This window comes from Rhinolophus sinicus, linkage group LG09, assembly GCF_036562045.2.
Source record: "Rhinolophus sinicus isolate RSC01 linkage group LG09, ASM3656204v1, whole genome shotgun sequence".
Classification (NCBI taxonomy): Eukaryota; Metazoa; Chordata; class Mammalia; order Chiroptera; family Rhinolophidae; genus Rhinolophus; species Rhinolophus sinicus.
Window position 1 is genome coordinate 5,612,939 of NC_133758.1, and position 21,930 is coordinate 5,634,868.

Below are 21,930 nucleotides of genomic sequence, written 5' to 3' on the forward strand. Positions count from 1 at the left end.
AATTAGGCTTTGTTGTTTGAATGCCTCCCTCATCGTTACCACTATTTATATAGCACCTAGATAAGCTCACATACTTTACCCATTGCCATAAAATTATTTTTAAAAAGCAAATGTGCTTTGTGCTATAGATGCTTTCTGTACCTTTCTGTTTTGTATTCTTCCTGAGCAGTAATAGTCATCCCACATATGTTATTTCCACTTCTGGCTAATTACAATTTCTGGTTCCTATAATCCAAATAGTGTTGCTAATATTTTTTATTTCCAATTCTCTGAAAGTTTTAAAAGAATTTTAAAGATTTTTATTGACTTCACAGCTACTTGGTGTTCCAACTATAATAGTAAATCCTCAGTTAGGGGGTTAGCGGGATTTATAAATGCCTAACTTCTTAGTTGTGACAGAAGAAAAACAGCCAATTTAAAGGTTTTAGTGTCATAATGGAAAAACAGACTATGCATCATTATTTACCTAGGGGCTACTAGGCAACCAACCAAATTTCTGTTTTACAGTAAAAATTTCAGAGGAAGTTTTTATTATGGTAAAGACTTCTATGCACAAGATGCTATAAGATTTCTTTCTGGTCTAGTTTTTTCAAAGTTGAAGTTTGCAACCTATTATATATTAGTACCTATAAATTCCAAGAGGACAGAAGTCCTTGTTTCTTTTTCAGTGTAGCCACTTTGGAAAAGAGTCTAGTAGTTACTCAAAAAGTCAAACACAGAGTTACCATATGACCCAACAATTCCCCTCATAGGCATATACCTAAGAAAACTGAAAACATATGTCCATACAAAAATTTGTACATGAATGTTCATAGCAGCATTATTCATAATAGCCAAAAAGTGGAAATAACGCAAATGTCCATCAATTGATAACCAGGTAAGCAAAGTGTTGTATATCCATGCAATGGAATATTATTCGGCCATAAAAAGGAATGAAGCACTGATACCAAGCACATGGATGAACCTTGAAAACATTATGCTGAGTGAAAGAAGCCACCCACAAACGGGAGCGTATTGCGTGATTCCTCTTATATGGAGTGTCCAGAATAGGCAAATCCATGGAGCCAGAAAGTAGGTTAGTGGCTGCCAGGGGATGGGGGAAGATGAAGTTGGAGTGACGTGGGGTTTGGGCGGGAGCGCGGATGAAGTTCTGATATAAGATGGTGCTTATTATACAACCTCGTGACTGTGCTAAAACCACCTAACTGCTCATGGACGTGGGGTTTGGGCGGGAGCCGTGATGAAGTTCTGATATTAGATGGTGCTTATTATACAACCTCGTGACTGTGCTAAAACCACCTAACTGCTCACAGTAAAAGGGTGAATATCATGGCATGTGAACTAAGTGTCATAATTCAAAATATATTTTTCAAAAAATTTAAATGAGATCAGCAAAAAATAATCCTGCCCATTGCATTACAAGGAGGGAAGCATTAAATGGTGGTTAAGAACTTTCTTAAATTATGAACTCCTAGATTTCGAGGGCAAGGATTATGTCTTATTCATGTTTGGAAGCCCAGCAGCTATTATGCTTCCTAGCCTGTATACTATACCCTCTGCATCAGTTAAGACACTTCCCATTATCAGTTAAGGAAAATGCAACTCAAATTCACCTAAATAATAGAAGAATTATTAGTCCATGTGACTGAGGAAGTCCATACTTCTTAGACTTCAGGTAAGGTTGGCCCATCAAGGACCCAACTTCTCTCCATATCTCAATTCTGCTCTTTGGACAACTTTGACCTCTGACGAGATTCCTTCTTGCTTCCAGTAGTTTCTAGAGCTACAAGCTTCCTCGTTTACTTGTCATCCAGGAAGTGATAACTGTTGTTCTTTCTTGGGCTGACTTGGGTCTAGCACCATAACAAAATGAATCGCTGAATCCAACAGGACAGGGCCAGAGAGCAAAGCAAGAGCCCAGAGCTGAGCGGCAAAGCCGAGGTCGTTTCCTTGCTGGGAAAAGAGAGCCACTCACTCAGAAAGCGACTGAAAGAAAAAGGGACAGATATACAGCAATAAAGAGGTATTTATTCCACAGTAGCAGAAAGTGTAGACTAAGTGTTGAGTATTTGTGGCTGTGAGGGATTGAAATTCCTCCTTTTGGTGGGTCATTTTTAAAAATTATGTGACAAAATGCAGGCGTGGTTTTCCAAAAGGTCTCAGGTGAGCTACTTCAGACTCTTTCTGCCTCTTACAGGAGGCGCTTTCCTCTGTAAGATTAGGGCTAGGCAATTATGAATATTTTTTTAAAAAATGGTGAGCACGTGTTGTTTGAAATCAATGAGGTTCCACCCCTGGATGGTAGGTGGGGTCAATCCCACCAACAGGACTTTTCTGTGAGAAAGAGGAGTGAAGAGATGGTTGTTGGAGAAGTAACCATGTGTGCTGTGCTCTCCGAATTCATTCACCCAATGAGTAAGAAAGGCAAGAGGACATTAAGTCTGACCTTTGACAGCAGCTCACCAAGGAAGAGAAGTACACGAAGACAGGACCGCGTTGCACGGAGAGTCCTCAATCTCTTGGAAAGAGACCAGTTTTGTAGGCAAGAGACCAGTTAAAAATGTGCTAGTTTTAGCTTCAGTGACTTACCTACTAATATTCCCCCGTCCTTCTCACATTTAGAGATCTGCAACTTAACACAAAAATGACTGAAATGCTGTCAAGTAGCGAGATAAGTCTTCACTTGCTCAACTGGGAGTCCACTTCGCAGGGAAGACTCTGTGTTGGGAACAGCAGAGAAAACCCCAGAGCAAAAGCCTTTCTCAAGGAAAATCGTCCAGAGCAGCTCCCAAAGCACCGAAGTTTCACCAGCAAAAGGGGCATCAACTACCAACATTTTCGGTCTCCTCGTTCTGCAATGGCCATCTTGCTTCCTGTGTCCAACACTTTTGCCAAATTTAAAACTGATTTCTCAATTACTGAATTTTTAAAAGCCGGTGGACAAGTACACTAAGTAAGAGTTTACAAATGTGTTCTCAACTGTAAGACAAGGCCATTGTTCAACAAACGTCAGAATACAAGTTTCAGAGTCAAAAAGAAGAAATCCTGTCTCTGCAGCTCACTGGCCTTGTGACTGGAGCAAATCGCCCAAACGCTCTCCTGTCCCCTTAAAATGGTGGCGACAACATCCTCCTAATAGAGTCACATTGAAAATCAACTGAAATAATGCCTGTAAACCACACAGCCTAGTGCCTAGAAAAATCACTCAATAAATACTTGTTGCTATATTGTCATTATGATTATTCATAGGAAATGTGTTCCACACACCGAAATGCAACCATTTATGTATTTAAACATTACTTAATATCCCCATGACTCTAAAATGTATACATCTGAAAAATGAAGCAGAGCTTCCTTCATCTATCAGATGCAAAGATTGAGGACAGAGGTGTGTGTACCTATACAGATAAATCTGTAGCAGGAACAAAAAACAAATTCCCTCGTATCAATGGTCTATACAACCTAAAACTGCCAAATTATGGGAACACATTCGCAGAGCAAGAGAGAATGCATTGACTAACTCCATTGTTTAACTGATGTAACTATCAAGGCCCTGAACATCAATAGAGGGCAGAAATCAGGCCAATTATTATATTTAATGATCTAGCTACTTAAAGTAGATCTTGTAGCCTCCTCATAAAAGCATAAAAGTAATAATAATAAGCAATAAGCAAATATATATATATAAAACTGTATTTAAATTATAATACTCAATATATACCAATAACATAAGATGAATACAAATTATGTCTGACTTCTGCAATTACAAGAGGTGCTCAAAGTGGTTACCATCAGCGTAATTTTAATACAGTTTTTTTTGTTTCTTAAAATGTGTAGACAGGGAGCCAGCCCGGTGGCTCAGGCGGTTAGAGCTCCGTGCTCCTAACTCCTAAGGCTGCCGGTCCGATTCCCACATGGGCCAGTGGGCTCTCAACCACAAGGTTGCCAGTTTAATTCCTTGAGTCCCACAAGGGATGGTGGGCTGCGCCCCTGCAACTAAGATTGAACATGGCACCTTGAGCTGAGCTGCCCCTGAGCTCCTGGATGACTCAGTTGTCGGTTGGAGCGCATCCTCTCAACTACAAGGTTGCCGGTTCAACTCCCACAGGGGATGGTGGGCTGTGCCCCCTGCAACTAGCAACGGCAACTGGACCTGGAGCTGAGCTGTGCCCTCCACAACTAAGACTGAAAGGACAACAACTTGACTTGGAAAAAAGGCCTGGAAGTACACACTGTTCCCCAATAAAAGTCCTATCCTATTCCCTTTCCCCAATAAAATCTTTTTTTTTAAAAATGTGTATACGTTTTGTTGGCACCAATGTGCCTGCTGATGCTGGACCACAAAAGACTGCCACGTGCATTTGAAAGCCAACCAGAAAGCTCCCTCTCCCCTCCCCACTCCCCGCTCCCCACTCCTACCTCCACAGCTCTTCCAAAAGTCCTACCCTAAGAGAACGTCCCAGCCAAGTAGGACACTAATCAATCAAACCTGTCTTAAGACTTCTTCCTTTTATGCTATAAAACTCACTGTCCTTCCAAGTCCTTTGAGTCTCTAGCAGAAGGAATGCAATAATCGCTGACACCCTTACTACAGACGCTTCCTGACTTAGGATGGGTCGACTTATGATTTACCCGCTTTATGATGGTGCAAAAGCAATACGCGTGCAGGAGAAACCATACTTGGAATTTTGAATTGTGATCTTTTTCCGGGCCCGTGAGATGCAGCCCAATACTCTCTCGTGATGCTGGGCCGTGGCTGTGAGCTCCAGCTCCCAGGCTGCCAGGCGATCCCGTGGGTAAACAAGTGCACTGTGTTGCCAGCATTTTATGGATACTGTGTGTTGTGTTTTGGCATCCCATCATGTCTACAAAACGCTCAGCTGCGACTCCCGCTTCTGGTGAGAAGAGGAAGGCAGTTACTCTTGAGATGGGACTGTGGGTAAAGGAAGTGTTCTGAGCACGTGAAAGGGGGGCTGGGCTCAGCTCTGGTGTTACTATGTTGGGTGCATTAAATGCTTTTTTTGACTTATGATATTTTTAACTTACATGGGTGGAAGGGAATGAAACCCCATTGTTAGTCGAGGAGCATCTGTACAGAAAACTCTGAGTAAACAGGCTTTGATGAACTCTGTAGGTGGCCTTCAACCTTTCAATAATCCTCAACTTCCAGCTCCACATGGTTAGTTAACATCAGTTGTGACAACTCCTCAAAATCAGATATGGCACCTGTATTTGTTTTTCCCTAAAATTCCACACTCCTTTGTGCAGTTTACTTTCAGAAGAAAAGGGGAGGAAGTTACAGGTAGCTTGCACAGAACCCAAGGTGCCTCCTTGGGCGTGTCTTGCTTAGGAAGGTCTGTAATGTGTGTCTCCTGGGGAAAACGTTGAAGATTGCTGAATATTCAACTTTAATTCTACCTCAGTGTGTTAGTCAATGCATTGCCCTCCCCACAGTAATGGTTGTGTATTAACATTGTGAAACAGCGGCCTGAATGATCCAAGACTGAGTCACTCCAGCAGACTCAATAAAAACTATTGCATTGGTCCATCTGTCTTGATTCAATCGCTCCCATCCCATCTGACCTCAGCTACTCATTCTGCAGGAGTAATTCAAGCCTGCTCTCATCATACCAAATCAAACAGATTAAACTCCCCTTGAAATTCTTACAGTTACAAGCCTTAGAAAGAAGGAAAGAAAGGGAGGAGGAGGGGAGAAAAACAGGAAAGGAGAAAGAAGGAAAAAAGGAAGAGAAACCTGTTTTAGAGTCTTGCTGAAAATGAAGAGGGACATGACCAAAGATCCTGACAGGGATATAGCCTCCACATTTTAATTTGAAAGATGACAGTCAGAATGGCATATGACACTGGTCAGTTTCTCTCTCTTGCACACCCCATCACATTTCTCAGCGTTTACACAGAATTGCTGCTGTGCTTCATGTATACTTTTTCTCCAAAGTTCCTAACAGATACTTGTGAACCATCACTCAATTCTGAATCAACAAAGCTTTTACAAAAACAAAGACCTAACAATGCAATGCCCAGTCAGTGCGGTGGTCCTTTCTGTCATTTGAAATAAGGTGTTGGAGTTTCACTGTTGGTATGAGATTATGAAATCCAATAGGAGGCATCAGCTCAATACAAGCAACGCCTTTCTGACATGTTATTTGGAACTGGCTGCCTTACGAGATCACAGTGTCTTGTCTTTAGATGTCCATACAAAGAATCTAGAGGGGGTCTACTGGGATCCCTACAGGTCGGAAGTTAGAAGAGGTGACTTCTCTAAGTCTTTCCAACTTGAAAATTTGAATAAGGTTTCTAAGACAAAACATAAATACAGAAAAAGAAGGAAAGAATGGGGGTGGGGAAGTTAGGAGAAAAAATATGTTCCCATTATATTATCATGATTGAAAAAGGCTGCCCCCCTTGAGTCCACTGGTTTGGAATGCCTGTTACACTTTCGGTTCCCAGAATAAGAACCTTGGGCTGCTGATGCAATTGGGCTGTGCATACAGCATCTCTGTGGCTCTGTTTGAATACATTGTTGACCTGTGGCCTATGACACCATCAGGAGTGTTCCCACAGACCCCGCCAGACAGCTGGGTCAGGCACAGCACAAAATGGGCCACCTGGTGACTCAGAAGTTATTCCTCAGCCTTAAGCTCAAATCGTCTCCAGCTCGGGTCAGGGCTGAGGGCTAGATCCAAACAGGAAGCCAGGAGGTTCAGGCCCTGAAGCAGGGAGCACAGCACCCCCAGGATAAATCTAAGAACCCTCTGACAATCCAGTGACTTCTGTCCTCCTAAACGCACTTATCATCCAAACGAACTTTCTCTTCCTCACCAAAAAATGGGAATAGATGTAAAACTATGCACATAAAACAAGAAAACAAACTTCAGTGCTGCTCAGAAGTAAACATGAAGGAGACGGCTACTGTTGCTTAGTCGCAAAAGAAAATAAAGTGGGAGATTCATTTCTGACATCTAATCATTTTTACTTATATTTACTACGGCAATAGATGTTGAAAGCAGTGACTAACAAATGAAACACACACGATAATTGGCCTGCCTGTGAAGGGTGTGGTGTCACTGCTAGTGGTTTCGGCAATATCCTTTCCCTATTTGATCCTCACGCAGAGAATTTCAATGTTTACAGGAATGGCCATATGTCCAGGTAAAAACCTACAGTCTACCACACTCTCTTATAGCTAAAGGTGTCAGGGGCACATGGTTTGGGGCAACCAGATGTATGTTTACTGGGGTTTCTGGAAATGTCCCCACCTTCATACAGCCTTCTCCTTCCTCCTTCATCTTCTTCATTCCTGGAATGCTGACATCATTCTTAGATGCTCAGTAACTACTGAGCATGAAAGACAGCAAAACAGAAACATAAAATGAGCCTGGCCTGGGAGCCACTGCACTGGCCCTGAAACGACCACCTCCATGCTTTTTGCAAGAAAAAATAAACCCCTTATTAGTTTAATAGTAACCAAGTTTCTGTCACTCTCAGTGAAAGCAATCCCAAGTAGAGAGTGTAGATCAAGAAACACCAACATTGTCCAAACTTCTCTGGGTTTTATTCACATCAAACTGTTCCCTTTGTTTTTAGATGAAAGAGAAAGACGTGCCGGTGGCCTTCACTGCAACCACCTGACCCATGAGGAGGAAGACAGGTTTGGGGTCCTGTCATTGTGATGGCAAAGGTGAAACTAAACGATAGTGACTTCATCACACTTCTCTTCCAAGATGAGCTACCAAATTCAGTATCTTATTGACTACAACAAAAACAAAGAGAAATGTCCCTGATAATGATGCCAGTATATGTTTCCTATATTCTTGTCAATAGGAAACTATTAGAAAATTAATGCATCGGTTGATTGTATTGTATGTTGTCTGACCACATGGTTATCCCACACCATTCTTCAACTATTTAGAGCCAACAAAACACAAATTTCAACATAAAATCAGAGAAATCAATGTAAAAGCAAGGAAATAATTTAAAAGGAGAGACCCATGTATTTCAGATGGACTCCAGCTATCAATGGACCTACACCAAATGTGCTTTGGACAGAAAACTTACAGTCCAGGCACCTTTGGTCATTCAGCGCCCAGAAATGACAGTTTTCACATCCAGTTCCTAGAATTAGAAGCGTTAGCCTTTTCACTGCTCATCCCTCATTTACCAAATCAGTAGTATTAATGGTTGCCTGTCTCCTTCACTTGGCAGTGACAAGAAATGGATCGAAGCCAGTATGATTTCCCCCCTCTATCCCTCAGCCTGCACAGTTTTGTAGTGCTGTACTGAGCAAACTTCAAAGCAATTTAAATAGACATGTTTATCCACTCATGTACAGGAGCTGATTACCTTTCCAAAATTGTATAAGAAAGTTCGGAACCCCATTCTTCCATCCTAGGCAGAACTGTCAACTGTCGCGATGGTGAGTTTGTCAGAGTCCATCTCCAAGCCTTTGGAAAACGTTGGCAGGCAATGATTTCTGTGAACGGAGTAGAAAGGGAAGAAAGAAATAGAGCCAGTCAGTTGTGACAAAAGCTTTGGTTGCTGATTCCCCCTCCGTCTCCTTGCCCACCTTCCAAAGTAATTACTGTAAAAGGAAGGTGCTCCCTTGTCCCGTGACCCTTGCATCTCAGAGGCCATGAGACCCCCTTCTGCCCAAATGGACGGTAGAGGGACTTCTGGGAATGATTTCTGTTTCTGGATAAAAGGAGAAAGAAGGCATGTTCTTTCCTCTTGCCATCATGACAGACCCCCTACTTCTGCAGTTGTACAAGGTCAGGTAAAGATTTGCTGTCTGTAGGTGTGGTAACCATTCAATGACCATGAAGCAACAAAACTACAGACACAAACTAAATGTGCTACTATAGAGAGTGAAAGAAAAGGAAGAACACGGCACCCCCATGACCATGACATGACATAAAGTCACCAACACACCTGGAAACACCGACCTCTAAACATCTTACTGAGTTTACAATAAATGTCCTTTCTTAAGAGGTAGATTGTTCCACCCAGTCTAGTATTCTACATCTAATAAAAGCACATACTGACTCAGATTTAGTATTGGGATCTACAAAGTCATAGGGGTTCTGAAAATATAAGATCAAAGTAACTCAAGAACAATGCAACAGTAACAGGCAAACCCTTGAATAACCAGTCTAAAACAGCTTGTTCATTCATGGAAATATTTACCTGGCAGAGTAAGAATCAGCTGGAACAATTCCAAGACTCCTCTGCCTCCAGGTCAATTTAGAATAAATGCCAGACTTCTCTGAAAGGAATTTCAAAAACACCCCGTTCATTGAGAAAGTGCTTACACATCTTGGGTCTTACAGGCCCAGACATAAGACCAAGGACATTATGAGAATTGTTTCTTGTATTTATAGAGCAAACCTCTCTGGAGAGATTGACAATGTCATTTTGTTTTAATAATAATTAATCTTTGCAATATCCTGGTGGGGATGAGGAGGGATAAAGGATAATTGCTGCAGTTTTAGAGGGGAAAGGATACAAAGAACATGAAAGGAAGTGACTACCTTTAAACCATAGCCAAAATGTAGCCCCATGTAGAACAGCCAGTAAACCAGCCGAGGTTGGATTCCAGAGGTCTTAAATGCCATCTAGCCTCTGTCCCTCAGGCACTTTCCTGATGATGACACAGCACATGATCCAAGAGAGCTGCTCAGCCCTTGCACCTCGCAGGAATGAGGCTAGGACACAGACAGAACACAGATGGAAAAGGCAAGTCTAACCAGCTCATTCACTTCACTGTAATTAATGCACCCTACCCATTTTCTTACTTCTAAACCTTTGGGATAAAAAGAAAAAAAAACAGAAAAGGAGAACAAAAGTATAAGGAAAGTGACAATACAAAGGAATACACAAGAACTCTTAAAAGTCAGAGAGATTTTCAAGTAATGTCCTCAAAGCAAGCAAAAATGGAATAAATAGGAACAGCAGAGAGGGAAGAAATATTTTAGAACTATATTAAGTACTACTATTTGAGAGTTCACTGAGACTGAGTCAGCATGTTATTTTCATTTGTTAATAAGGCTTACTACAACTCTTTCAAAATATGTGAGGTGGCTTGAAATAAAATCTACAGAAACCAGAGGGCCTTTAAAATACAAATAATACTGCCCGGGTACAAATCCTTGGCCACATGACATAACCTCTCACGGCCTCAAGTTTACCGATCAAGTTTACCATAGGATTAGCGTTTCCAGGTGGGAGTTCCTGCTGGTTCTCAGGAATTCTTTTTCCACTTTCCTGATCCCGAATCCTGAGAAAAGTTGGTCGGGAAATCGGGAAAATTGGCTTCTTGTACCCCGGTGGTTGGTAGTATCAGCCATCACTTTGTGGAAATGATTCATCATGGAGAACAGAAAAGAGTTTATATCTCAGGATTCGGGAACAGGAAAGTGGAAAAAAATTCCTGAGAATGGGCGGGAATTCCCGCCTGGAAACCCTACATGGGATCAATGATGGCACCAGCCTCAAAGGGCTCTTACCTCATTTAAGGGTAATTTTTCAGAGGAAGCTCAGAGAACACCAAGCAGGATAGATGCCAAAACACGAAAACAAAAACATACACCTACACATATCATTTTCAAACTACAGAGAATCACAGACAAAGAGAAAATCCTGCAAGAAGCTGAGGGGTGGGACGATTCCCCTTACCTACAGAGAAACAAAGATAATTATATCTCACTTCTTAGAAATCATGGAGCAGGAAGAGAGTAAAGAGGCAGATCTAAAGTACTGGGAGAAAACACTCCACCCAACTAGAATTCTGTACCTGGAGAAATTATCCTTCGAAAGTGAAAATGAAATAAAGACTTTCTCAGACAAACCAAGTTTGAGGAAATATGTTACCCACACACCGGCCTTGCAAGAAATGTTAAAAGGAGTTCTTTAAAGAGAAGGAAAATAATCTAAACCAAAAACTCAGATCTACGTAAAGGAAGAAAGAGCATCAAAGAAGGAATAAGAGAAGGCAAAATAAAAAGTTTTCTTTTTTTTATTCTTAATTGCTCTAACAGGTAACAGTTTGTTCAAAATATTGATAGCAATAATTTATCCAATTACATATGCTTATGTATAGACATGTGCTGATGTATGAAATAAATGACAGCAATGATACAAGGGACAGAAGAGAAGAATTAGGACTATTTTGTTTTTATAAGGCACTCACACTGTCAGTGAAATGATGTAGTGTCATTAAAGGCGGACTTGAGTAAGTTGTAAGTATATACTGTAAACTCTAGGTCAATCACTCAAAAAAAAGAATAATCACTATGCTACGGAGAGAAAATGGAATCATACACAATGTTCAATTAAAAACAAAAAAGTCTGATAAGGAGAAGACAAACACAGGAACAAAAAAAAAGGTTAACAGTCATAAATATGGTAGGTACTAATCCAACTGTATCAATAATCACTTTGAATATCAACGGTCTAAATGCATCCAGTAAGAGATTGTTGGAGTGTGTAATTGTTTATTATTATTAGAAGAATTGAATAACACAATTACCAGATAGTTTTTAACAATATTCACATATATATGTATTTAATATAAACATTTGGGAGATTTAAAGAACTGATCATATCTTAGGACACTAAGAACATTTCAATAAATTATAAAAATTATGTGACATAAAACATTCTCTGGCCATAGTGCAATAAGTAACCAATTAATCATTTTTAATTGGTAAAATTTAAACCCCCTGCCTCCCCACTCCAATCAGCCACCACTGAGTAAGACATCTTGTTTTATGGGGCTGGGGCATTGGTTATTGGTGGTCATTTTTCCTGCCATGCATATGTGAGAAAATTTCCTCTTTTCTTTTCTAAGTAAGATAGTAGGTCTGAAGGTCCTTGAGTTCTGGATTCCTTGCCTAGAGAGGAGCTAACATATTTGTGAGCCACATTTGGGGAGATGAGTCTTGTTCTGAGGGTGAGAAGAATGTGGCCCTTCCTGGGGGGCTGGTTGAGGGTTTCTGTAGGTGGATGACATGGGCTGCAGGCTGGCTCCTCCACCCCCAGTAGAGACCTGAGCACTCTGGGTTTTGGAGCTTCAGCCGAGATCCACAAGCACCAATGTGATGTCGCTGTGGAAGCCACCATTACAAATTGCCTTCTAATAAAATATTGCTGTAGACATCTATTGTTACATAACAACCTACGCCAAAGCTTTACATTGTGGACTTAGGACAAAACCCAGTTGAATATATCTCATTCTTTGTGGGTCTGGAACGTGGGTAGGGATCAGCTGGCTGATACTTCTGTCCTGTGTGGGGTTGGCAAGGATGAAGGACGACGCTGCATTCAACGGGCAGATGGGCTGCCTGGAGAGCACATGGCTTCATGCACAGGAAGCCTTTGCCCAGGCAAGGACGGCTCAAGAACCAGCATAGCTGGGTCTGCTGAATGGAGCACATGTGACCTCCCAGCACCCAGCACGGCGACGGCAGTGTAGTCAGGCATCGTACCTGCTGGCTCAGGATTCCAGGACTGAATAAGGCAGAAGCAGCATGGTCGTTCCATCCACGCATGGGCCACTGTGAGCTGCACCTTCCCCAAAAGATTGAGGGACGACTTCGAGCTGATGGGTCCTGGAGAAACACACTGTTCCCCAATGTTCCCCAATGAAAAGAAAAAAATTGCAAACACTGCAATTTCTTTTGTACCAACCTAATACTAACATGTCTTAAAAAAATGGTTTTACTCTACTCTCCTCACATTTAATGGTTGGGTTCTATAAACTATGCTGGGTTGGAAATCTTTCTCCCCAACTCCAAAGTGATGTTGAGATTAGAGTGAGGATGGTGTGAAGAGTAGTCTACACGGCATCCTGTCGCAATGGAGTAACAGAGAAGGACAATTGTGAAGGGGAGTTAGCCAGTTAAGCAGAGTCCACCACAAGCATGTTCTCAAGCAGATGACTGTTAGAGTAGACATGGTACTGGAGGATCTGGGAAATGATTCCCTTAAACTAGCCATGCCCGCATATTTTAGGAGTTTTCATGCACTTACCCTCTAGACTTTCATACCCTTAGCCCAATTTGAAGACTGCAATTCTAAAGAATCAACTCTTCCTGGAAGTGAGAGACCCAAGGGGTAGAGAGACATAAAACCCCTGGCTTTCTCACTCTCTTTTTTACTTACCATCCCTCAGGACCAAAAACAAAGAGCTTTAGATATTTCTTCTGTATCACACTCTCCCTCCATCCTAGAGAACAGAGGTAACAGCAGCTGAATGACCTCTTTGTGATTCTGATGTTCAAAAACTCAAACTGGTCTAGTCTAGAATACTCAACTGTAATGATCAATGGTCACGGTTTTCCTTTCTTATTTTTTCCTTGTAAATTTATATTGGAAACTTGGTCCCCTTTGCTACATAGGAAGAATTTTGAAGCTATATAACATTATAGATTGTTTTTAAAGATTTTTTTTTTTAAGATTCATGATTAAGAATTCAAGATAAGGAAGAAAAACTTCTAATCACCCAAACCTTTACTATGAACAATTTTGGCATACTTGCCTGCTAATGAAAATTTATTTCTAATTGTAGCAACATTTTAAAGTAATCAAGTCCTAGACACTGGATATTATGGCAATGTTATAACCTATTTTCCAAGTTTTTATAATCTCTTTGTGGAAACCAGAGTTATACAGTGAATATTTAAATAGTCTATGATTAACTGCTAAAATGAGGGCTATAAACATCCAATAATCAATTCAGTATCACGAAGGACCTAGGCTATTAGGAAATTGGCTCCAGAACTTTATCCTGTGATCTATTTAGATAAAAATAAAATTTATTACCGTGTTTTCCTGAAAGTAAGACCTAGATGGACAATCAGCTCCAATGCGTCTTTTGGAGAAAAAATTAATATAAGACACGGTCTTATTTTAATATAAGACCCGGTATAATATAATATAATATAATATAATATAATATAATATAATATAATATAATATAATATAATAAATATAATATAATATAATAAATATAATATAATATAATATAATATAATATAATATAATATAATATAATATAATATAATATAATAATATAATACCGGGTCTTATATTATTGCTCCAAAAGACACATTGGAGCTGATTGTCCGGCTAGGTCTTATTTTCAGGGAAACACAGTAAGCTGTAAGTTTGTGAGATACGCAATTGAAAAAGTCATACTAAAATTCAAACGGATTACTTTAATATATATTCAACTTCTGAGTCCAAGCATATTCATTTCTAGCACAAGTTCTGAATAAAAACAAACATGATTATTAAAGCGGAATTTTTACCTTAAATAGTCTATGAGGCTAACATGGAAATGAAATCTGAAAAAAACAGTACATGTATTTCTTTGACCCAGAATTTCACTTCAGAGTTTTTAATTATTTGAAGTTTTAGACTTAGGCATCATGCATTTTAACTTCCTCTGAGAACAACAGAAAGAGACTCCCACCCTGTAGCCTTATCACCCAGCTCCTATAGAAAAATCCTTCCAACTGAAACAGGTTAACCTCAAAGTTAAAATCCAAGATTCTATCAATTAATGATGCAGTTTAGCAAGTTAGTAGTTGATAAATGTTAGTTAATGGAGTTAGATGAACTCTTGCATGCCTTGAACTAGTAACTCAAATTATTTACTTAGTTAAATGCAGAATTTAATTTAATCTTCCCTTCACATGGCAAAAAGAGACAGCATGAAAAGCTACAAATGAGTAGAAATAAATGTGTAGGTATTCCAGTATATAAAGCCAAACAGAAAAAGAAAAAAAAAAAAAAAAAACAGTACCTTGTTCAAATTGTTCTGAAAACTCAAGTTCAGATTTCCCCTTCTAGTTGACACTGGCTGAATTTCTGGATTCCACCAATTGTCTTTAAATTCTAAACAGTGAAAAACTACTTCCTCGGACACAGTGGAAAAGGAAAAAAAGTATTGATTTGTAAGTTTGCCTTGTGCTTTGCCATTTTTTTTCTCATTAAAATGGCTTCGTTTGGAGATCCAGGAGGAAAAGCAGTGCTGTACCAAAGGAAAGAGGTTGTAGATTTTTACTTTTAATGGAATAGTTTGAGCAATTTAAATGTCCTTTTACCTTTAATTTATTCACGTGAAGACTGGATGAGTGTGTGTGTGTGTGCGCACGTGCACATGTGCACTGGAAACCTTTCCCTCCTCTGGGCTGGGCTTTCTGATCCACACGCAGCAGCCCCTCCAGGGAGCCCACTGGCTCAGCACACCCACCATCGCTCCACCTTGTAGAATGACCCTATGAAGGGGTCGATGAGGATCAAAATGTGTTTGACAAACAACGGTGTAAGTTTGTCAAGTCCAGCTTTTACACAATTCTTGAGGCCTGACCATTCTTCCCACAATTTCGCATTCCCACCGCCAGGAGCAGACGGATTAAGCAGGACATTAAATGTAGTCAGTGCTGCCAGCTGACACCAGCTCTGGAACATCAGAACGTCACGTTATTTGGATTCTATTCAAGTCACAATTTGTGATACTCTGAACAAGGTCATTTTAAAATTTATCTTTGAATTAGCTAGGATGAAAAAAGGACCTGTTAAAAAGTAGAACAAAATTTTCAAGTGAATGTTTCACCCAATGTGGTGTTTTAAGAACTTTAAAGTGTATCATTAAAATCCAGTGGATGTGAGAAATCATTCTAATCTATGAATTTCTAAATGACTTCTACACAATGCACTTTGATAACCTGGTTCCAGATCTATGGAATACCATTAATGTTTTTCGAAATGTCACGATCCAAACTTTTTTCACCCTAATCTTCGTTTAGTGAGGTTTTATGACTGTTAATGTCAATGAGCTTTGTTCAGAGGCTCTGCCAACTGCTCCAGCCTTCATGTGGGAGGCACAAGGATATTAGCAACACCAGCGGCTTCCTAGTTTATTCGATGTCTCCCACAAATGACACTTCGCTTATCCCTTTTTACTAAAACTTGCTAGTCCCTACCCTCCACGCTCTGCCCAGTTTATGGGATATCCAGAAATAATCTAGTTCACCCTGTACTAAATAAAATCTGCATCCGGGTATTAAATAGACTACAAAGCAGATCTTGTGAACGAAATTTTTATTTACACACTGTATCTAGAAGCAGATACATAAATTCTTATACAATTAATTTCCAAAAATGTGCAAGAAATTACTATAATTTGTTTACAAACCAAAACACGTATTAAAATCAATGGACTTTGGATACTTCATTCTGTGGTGTTCTCAGTACAAATGGTACACACCTGATTTGAAACATACAGAAAAAATGTAAACTACAGCAATCTGGATTGCAAGTATTAATTTCATGGCACTCCAACGACTATAAAATTTCTTTAACCCAACATGGATATTTATTACAAAACGTTGTAAGAATTCTTCATTTCTGGAGTTTGGGATCACTTTTCAGAAACAGCAACTACACATTTGCCATGTTGTGACTAATAAAAAGGATGTTTATAAAAAACCTTCCTTACAGGATTAAAAAAGTATTCAAAGAAACCAAATTTGTGATTACTAGCGTACCAATACTTTATTTTAGAATTTTAAAGTTATTTATGGAACTGGTGATTGTTCCTTATTAGAGTTTTCAACGAAACTGTCTATTGCTGGTAGTGATTTCATTTTCAAATTAAGACTTCACATTCAATGAAAAGCCATTGAGATTGAAAATATATGACTTGAATCATTCATAAAGTATCTCTCGTATACAATGTGAAATGCACAATGATTAACACTGGTGTTTCCAAAAGCACTGCTAAAAAGATATTTAGACTTGTAGCATGAGCAGAAAACACTGCGTAAAACCTATGGAAGATTTTAGTAACTTTTATCCTGTTTCAGTAATACTGGCTCAGAAATTATAATGTATACTTCGCTTTATTTCCTATACGCCAACGATTTAGCCTTTTGGCATGATTTTCTTCAATAGCAAGATGGTTGCCCTGTGTAGCTGGTTTCCTTAAAAACTATTTTAAGTTCTATGATCATTTCCTGTGATATAATATTTTTGTCCTTCTAAATCTTCAGATTATTGCACCAAGTAGAAAGAGAGCAGTTTTCCTTAGAAAGAGAAAGAGGGAGATATTTTTAAAGTACTTTCCATGCTGTCTTTTTATAAAAATGCATAGTGTCCTAGTAAGCCTGGAAATAGCTTCTGGCCTCCGTCATGTTTTGTGATGAAATAGTTGATAAAAACAAAACAAAACTCTGATTCATTTATTATGGCAAAAGGATAAAACTTTCCTGTCTTCTTTTTCTTGCCTTGAGCTCAGATTTTCAGAAGCACATATTTAAAAATCATTCACAAGTCGTGTCCCTGTCACCTAAGCCACGGTTCAACAGAATCCAGAAATTTACCCAAATTGTATCTAGACCGAGGTGCAAGATGAAGGTTTACCTCTTTTTCCGGGAACTTTTCCATTTTCACCCCGGTCTCAGTGCCCTAGAAAGCCAATCGTCACATTACATTCTGCTGCCCACGCCAAACGGTCCTCTCTACGCAAAAGCAGAAACTATCACAACATTCCTTTGCTTGTAAATAATTTCTTGGCAAATACTTTTTATTTTTATCGATACACTATCAGACCCTAGCCATTTCAAATTGGATTAGACTAGGACATTTTGCTTTAAAACCTTTAATAGTCCGAATATACAAATGCACATGGATTTTGGCTTTCTAAATTAGAACAGTATCAAGACTTGCCCTCCATAAAAACACAAAACACCATTTTAAAAACATTCGGATGAAAATCAGAATAATCTTAACTGGAAACTAAAAGGCTAGATCTTCAACACATTTCCATGAGGAAAACGTGGGGGACAGGCTACGCCCACATGCTGAACCGGGGCTTGGGGGTTTGGGGCAGTCCAAAGACCTCTGTGCACCATGGTCTCGCAAAGCGTACATGTAAATGCTTCTAGAAACACGGAGAAGCCATCTCAACACCTATTATTAATACACAGTGACTCTGTGACAATACCTGCCATCTAATATAGATGCACAGGGGCTTGTAACTCACCCTAGATATATTTTAAATTGTTTAAAAATAAATAGTTTTGCAAAAAAATAGTTTAAATGTCTTGCATTAATTTGATAGGTTTACAACTCTGTAATAGTTCTTAATCCAAATAGCTTATAGTGAACACTTAAATTATATTATTACAGTATACTCAATATTCCATCTTATTAGGTGAAAACATCAGAAAGTGAAAGAGGAGTCTCTGTAACAAGGTACAGTCAACATTCCACCAAAATTAAGTACCTTTTCCCCTTGAAGTCAAAATACCATATGATAATTGTGGCATTGTGCCTTTTCTTGTTAATCCTCAGTTCCAACCTCAAATAAACAAAGAGAGAGAAAAATAGGGATACTGGTAAGTGTGAACAAAAACAGCCATTAAGTTTGACCTATGACCTTTACTCTTATTCTTAAATGGAGGTAAGAGCTACTAGGAAAACTGAGTGGCAAAGGAAGAAATGTCTTAAATTATATATTTCATCTGAGATGGAAACATTTTCCTTTGAAACGGTATAGCTGGAAACATTTTCTGGTTGGGACAATCCTAAAATACTACACTAAAGAATTGGGGAGTAAATACTACATTTCAAAACAACTGAAAACTATGGGGATAACACCTCCCTCCCCCAAAAAAAAGGACTGAATCAAAAAGATAAAATAACTAATGATGCCAATTTACTTAAGACTTAGCTATATTAAAAAATAAACAAATAGAAAACCTATTTTTAAACGGTAGTATGTATGATAGGCAATAAGACTTCCATGTATGATATGGTTTTAATATTTTTCTTACATGGTGTTCCACAATTTCCACAATTTTTCAGCTGAAGTCATTGGGTTTGTTTTGTGTTTTTTTTCAGTGGGATGAATATAGAGTCAAATCTAGCACATCTTAACAGTGACTACAAAAAGAAAAATATAAATCCAACTTCAAAACAATGTTTTCTTTCTATTCAAATTTAAGTTAGAACTTTATATAAACTTTAATGTTTCAAGAGAATCTAGTCCATTTATGAAAATCAGCTCTACATCAAATTTACCCAAGAAAATGTTGACTAAGCTAAAGAAATCACAGATAAAATATTTTACCAAAGGAAAATATAGATAACACAAAAAATTGCTATCACAGGAAACTATGATCATCTAGTATTTCTTTAATAATAGTTCTAGTTCCATAGGTCTTTATATGTTATGCCAATTTGTAGCAGAGCTAAATGACAGAAAAGGCAACAATTTCTAAATTGGTGGTATACATCTCTTTACAATTTTTTAATGTAAGGCCATTTATTAAAACAGACAAACCACAAGATGAAAATGAAGGCAACAAAAAAATTCAACTTTCCACAACCAGAAAAAAAAAATTAATAAGAAAACAGCACAATTTTAAAAAGAATTTAGAAATGAGTGTTGTAAGAGATACGTGGCAGATCTGCATTCCATGACCCAAGATGATGTCAACTCATAATGCTAAATAAATCTCCCTAAAGTTGAAATTAAAAATCATTTTCAGTGTATGTGTAAATTCTGTGTTTTATCACACGGGTATGTTTACTCAACACTATCTTTGAAAATATGGGCCATTTAAAGAGACATAACAATTTTCATTCTATAAGTTTCAGTCAACTTTACTTAGGGTTGAATACACATGAAATGTGCTTTTGATGCATAAAAATCACAGTGGATAGCAGCAAAGGACGGGGAGGGAGGTTAAGGAGAATCTGACAATTCACATTGTGATTATTCTGCACGACGATGAAAGAGAATGCACACGTCTAAAACCTCAAGACTTCCCTTTTTAAAGAACCAAAATAAACCCAAGACACCTTGCCAACGTTTCCCCGCCCCGAAACAAACCGATTACTCTTTCACACAAAAAACCGAAATAGTATGGCAGCAAAAGATTTTGATAGCGATGAAAGTTTGTAAACTGTATTTCAATCTCTTTTTCTTATTCCCAAAGTGCAAGATGCAGGGTTCTCATCATCTTTCAGTAGTGCTTCTCCTGTAAATAATCCTTCATTTTGTTTGGCAAAGGCAGTTTCTGAATGAGGTCTATCCGGGTGTACTGACGGATAACAAAACGACACAGGTACTGCAGAGAGCGCACCTGCATGAACCGCGACACCGGGTTGGTCAGCCGCACCGGGTAGGTTGCAGACCCAGGCAACCGAGACCTGGAATAACAGAAAGCTCCATTTTCAGAGTCCCTGATTGAATGCTCAATTAGATCAACTATAGACGTATGTCCTTCCACGTCTGGCTGTTCGTAAAAGCTAAACCTACCATTTGAATGTTCAATTCTAGTGTGAAGTGTTTTGCCATGGGAGCGAAAGCTCAAGCTTAAAAGGTAACGGTCATCAGAACTATCCCGCACAAGGAAAGAACCATCTGGCACACTGGCTAGCTTCCCTTCTGCCTCCCAGCGTGTGATTGGTCCCCAGTACCATCCTTGTTTCGCAAGTTTTTTCAGCTCCTCTGTAAGGCTTGTCACAACCATGGGCCCACTACTCTGCACTGAGTCATAAACTCTTGCAACCCCAGGGGCAGAGTTAGGATCAAAATTCAAATGACAGCGCACACTTTCGGCCACGTGGGCATCTGTGCCGGTGAGCCCACTGAAGTTCCTTTGGCTCTGATTCGTCTGCATTGGAGGTAGCAACGGAGAGAGTGGAGGGACGTCATCGCGACTCGCTCTGGGGCTCTGCAGCATGACTCCCGTGGTGCCGATCAACAAGCCGTTCACCGACTGGTCCACGAAGATCTCGGGGGCCACGACAAGGTCCTGGTCCCCCTGAGTCTCGTCCTCGGGGAAGGAGCCGCCGCCCACCGGGGCAGGGACTGCAGAGACCTCCATGGGAGAGGAGCTGTCCAGACAGTAGCTGCGCGAGCCTTCCAGAGGGTACATCCCCTCGTCTAAAGGCACAGTGTACTGGATGTAGTCCTGAGGCATAAGTCCAAAGACGACAGGCACATGTTCCTCGAGGTGGAGGTGCAGGTCCCCACTGGGGGACTCGGAGCTCTTCAGTGAGTGGCCTGGCTCTGGGCACACACTCTCAGACTGAAGGTCGTGGAAGTCCTTGCGGACCCCGTTCAGTGCCGGGCTGGGGCTGGCGGAGTGAACCAGGGCTTTGACTCTCACCTCCATCTTGATGCACGTCTCCTCGGAGTTGGTGGGCCGCAGGGGCCACGGCGTGGGGCTGTAGTGATGGGTGCGGAGGGAGGTGGACCGCATGGGCCTCTGAGCTCTCACGTCCTTAAAGACCAGCGGTGCCGAGGAGGACGAGAAGGTGTCCTCGTCGGCGGAGCTCCCAGGCGGGGCGCTGCCCTTGCCCTTGTGCTTCTGCTTGGCAGACAGCCGTCTCTTTAACGTACCCATGAGGCTTTCACTTTTGGAGCGCGTTTTCCCACCTTTTTCATCTTCACTGTGGATATCGCAGCTGGTCATCTCTTTCCCGTAGCAGCTACCAAATAAGGAGTCATCTTTTCCAAAATCACTGGCCAGTGAGGGCTGTTGCACTACCATGAAATCCGTTTCTTCTTTACTTTTATTCAAGTTGAAAGACTTCCGGAAGGTCTTCAGACTAATTTTCTTCATTATGACTAATTCCCTAATCCAAGGCGGTCAATTTCTCTCTGGAATATCAGCCTCAAACATCCGGGCAGGCTGCATGTAATGCTGCATCTACGTATTTCTCCAGCTTCATTTACCCTTTGGAGCCATTTTCTAAAAAGAAACAAAATAAATTTTTTAAAAACGGCACATGAACAAAATCTCCACAAAAGTTTTACTTTACTCAGTTTTAAGCCCTTAGCGTCTGAACAAGGACATCTAAGTACGTACCCCTAAGAGGGTCAGTTAACTCACC

The 21,930-nt window shown here is 40.0% G+C and overlaps 1 protein-coding gene across 5 annotated transcripts in view; it reads right to left on the bottom strand.

The window, feature by feature from the left end:
* Nucleotides 1-16,105: 16,105 nt before the first annotated feature.
* SOCS6 (suppressor of cytokine signaling 6) overlaps nucleotides 16,106-21,930 on the bottom strand; it is a 32,151-nt gene continuing 26,326 nt past the window's right edge. For all 5 annotated transcript variants that reach the window (XM_074339858.1, XM_074339856.1, XM_074339857.1 and 2 more), the window contains one exon: nucleotides 16,106-21,788. In XM_074339858.1, coding sequence (XP_074195959.1) covers nucleotides 20,052-21,659 — 1,608 coding nt within the window. In that variant the 5' untranslated portion in view covers nucleotides 21,660-21,788 and the 3' untranslated portion in view covers nucleotides 16,106-20,051. The remainder of the gene's footprint in view (nucleotides 21,789-21,930) is intronic.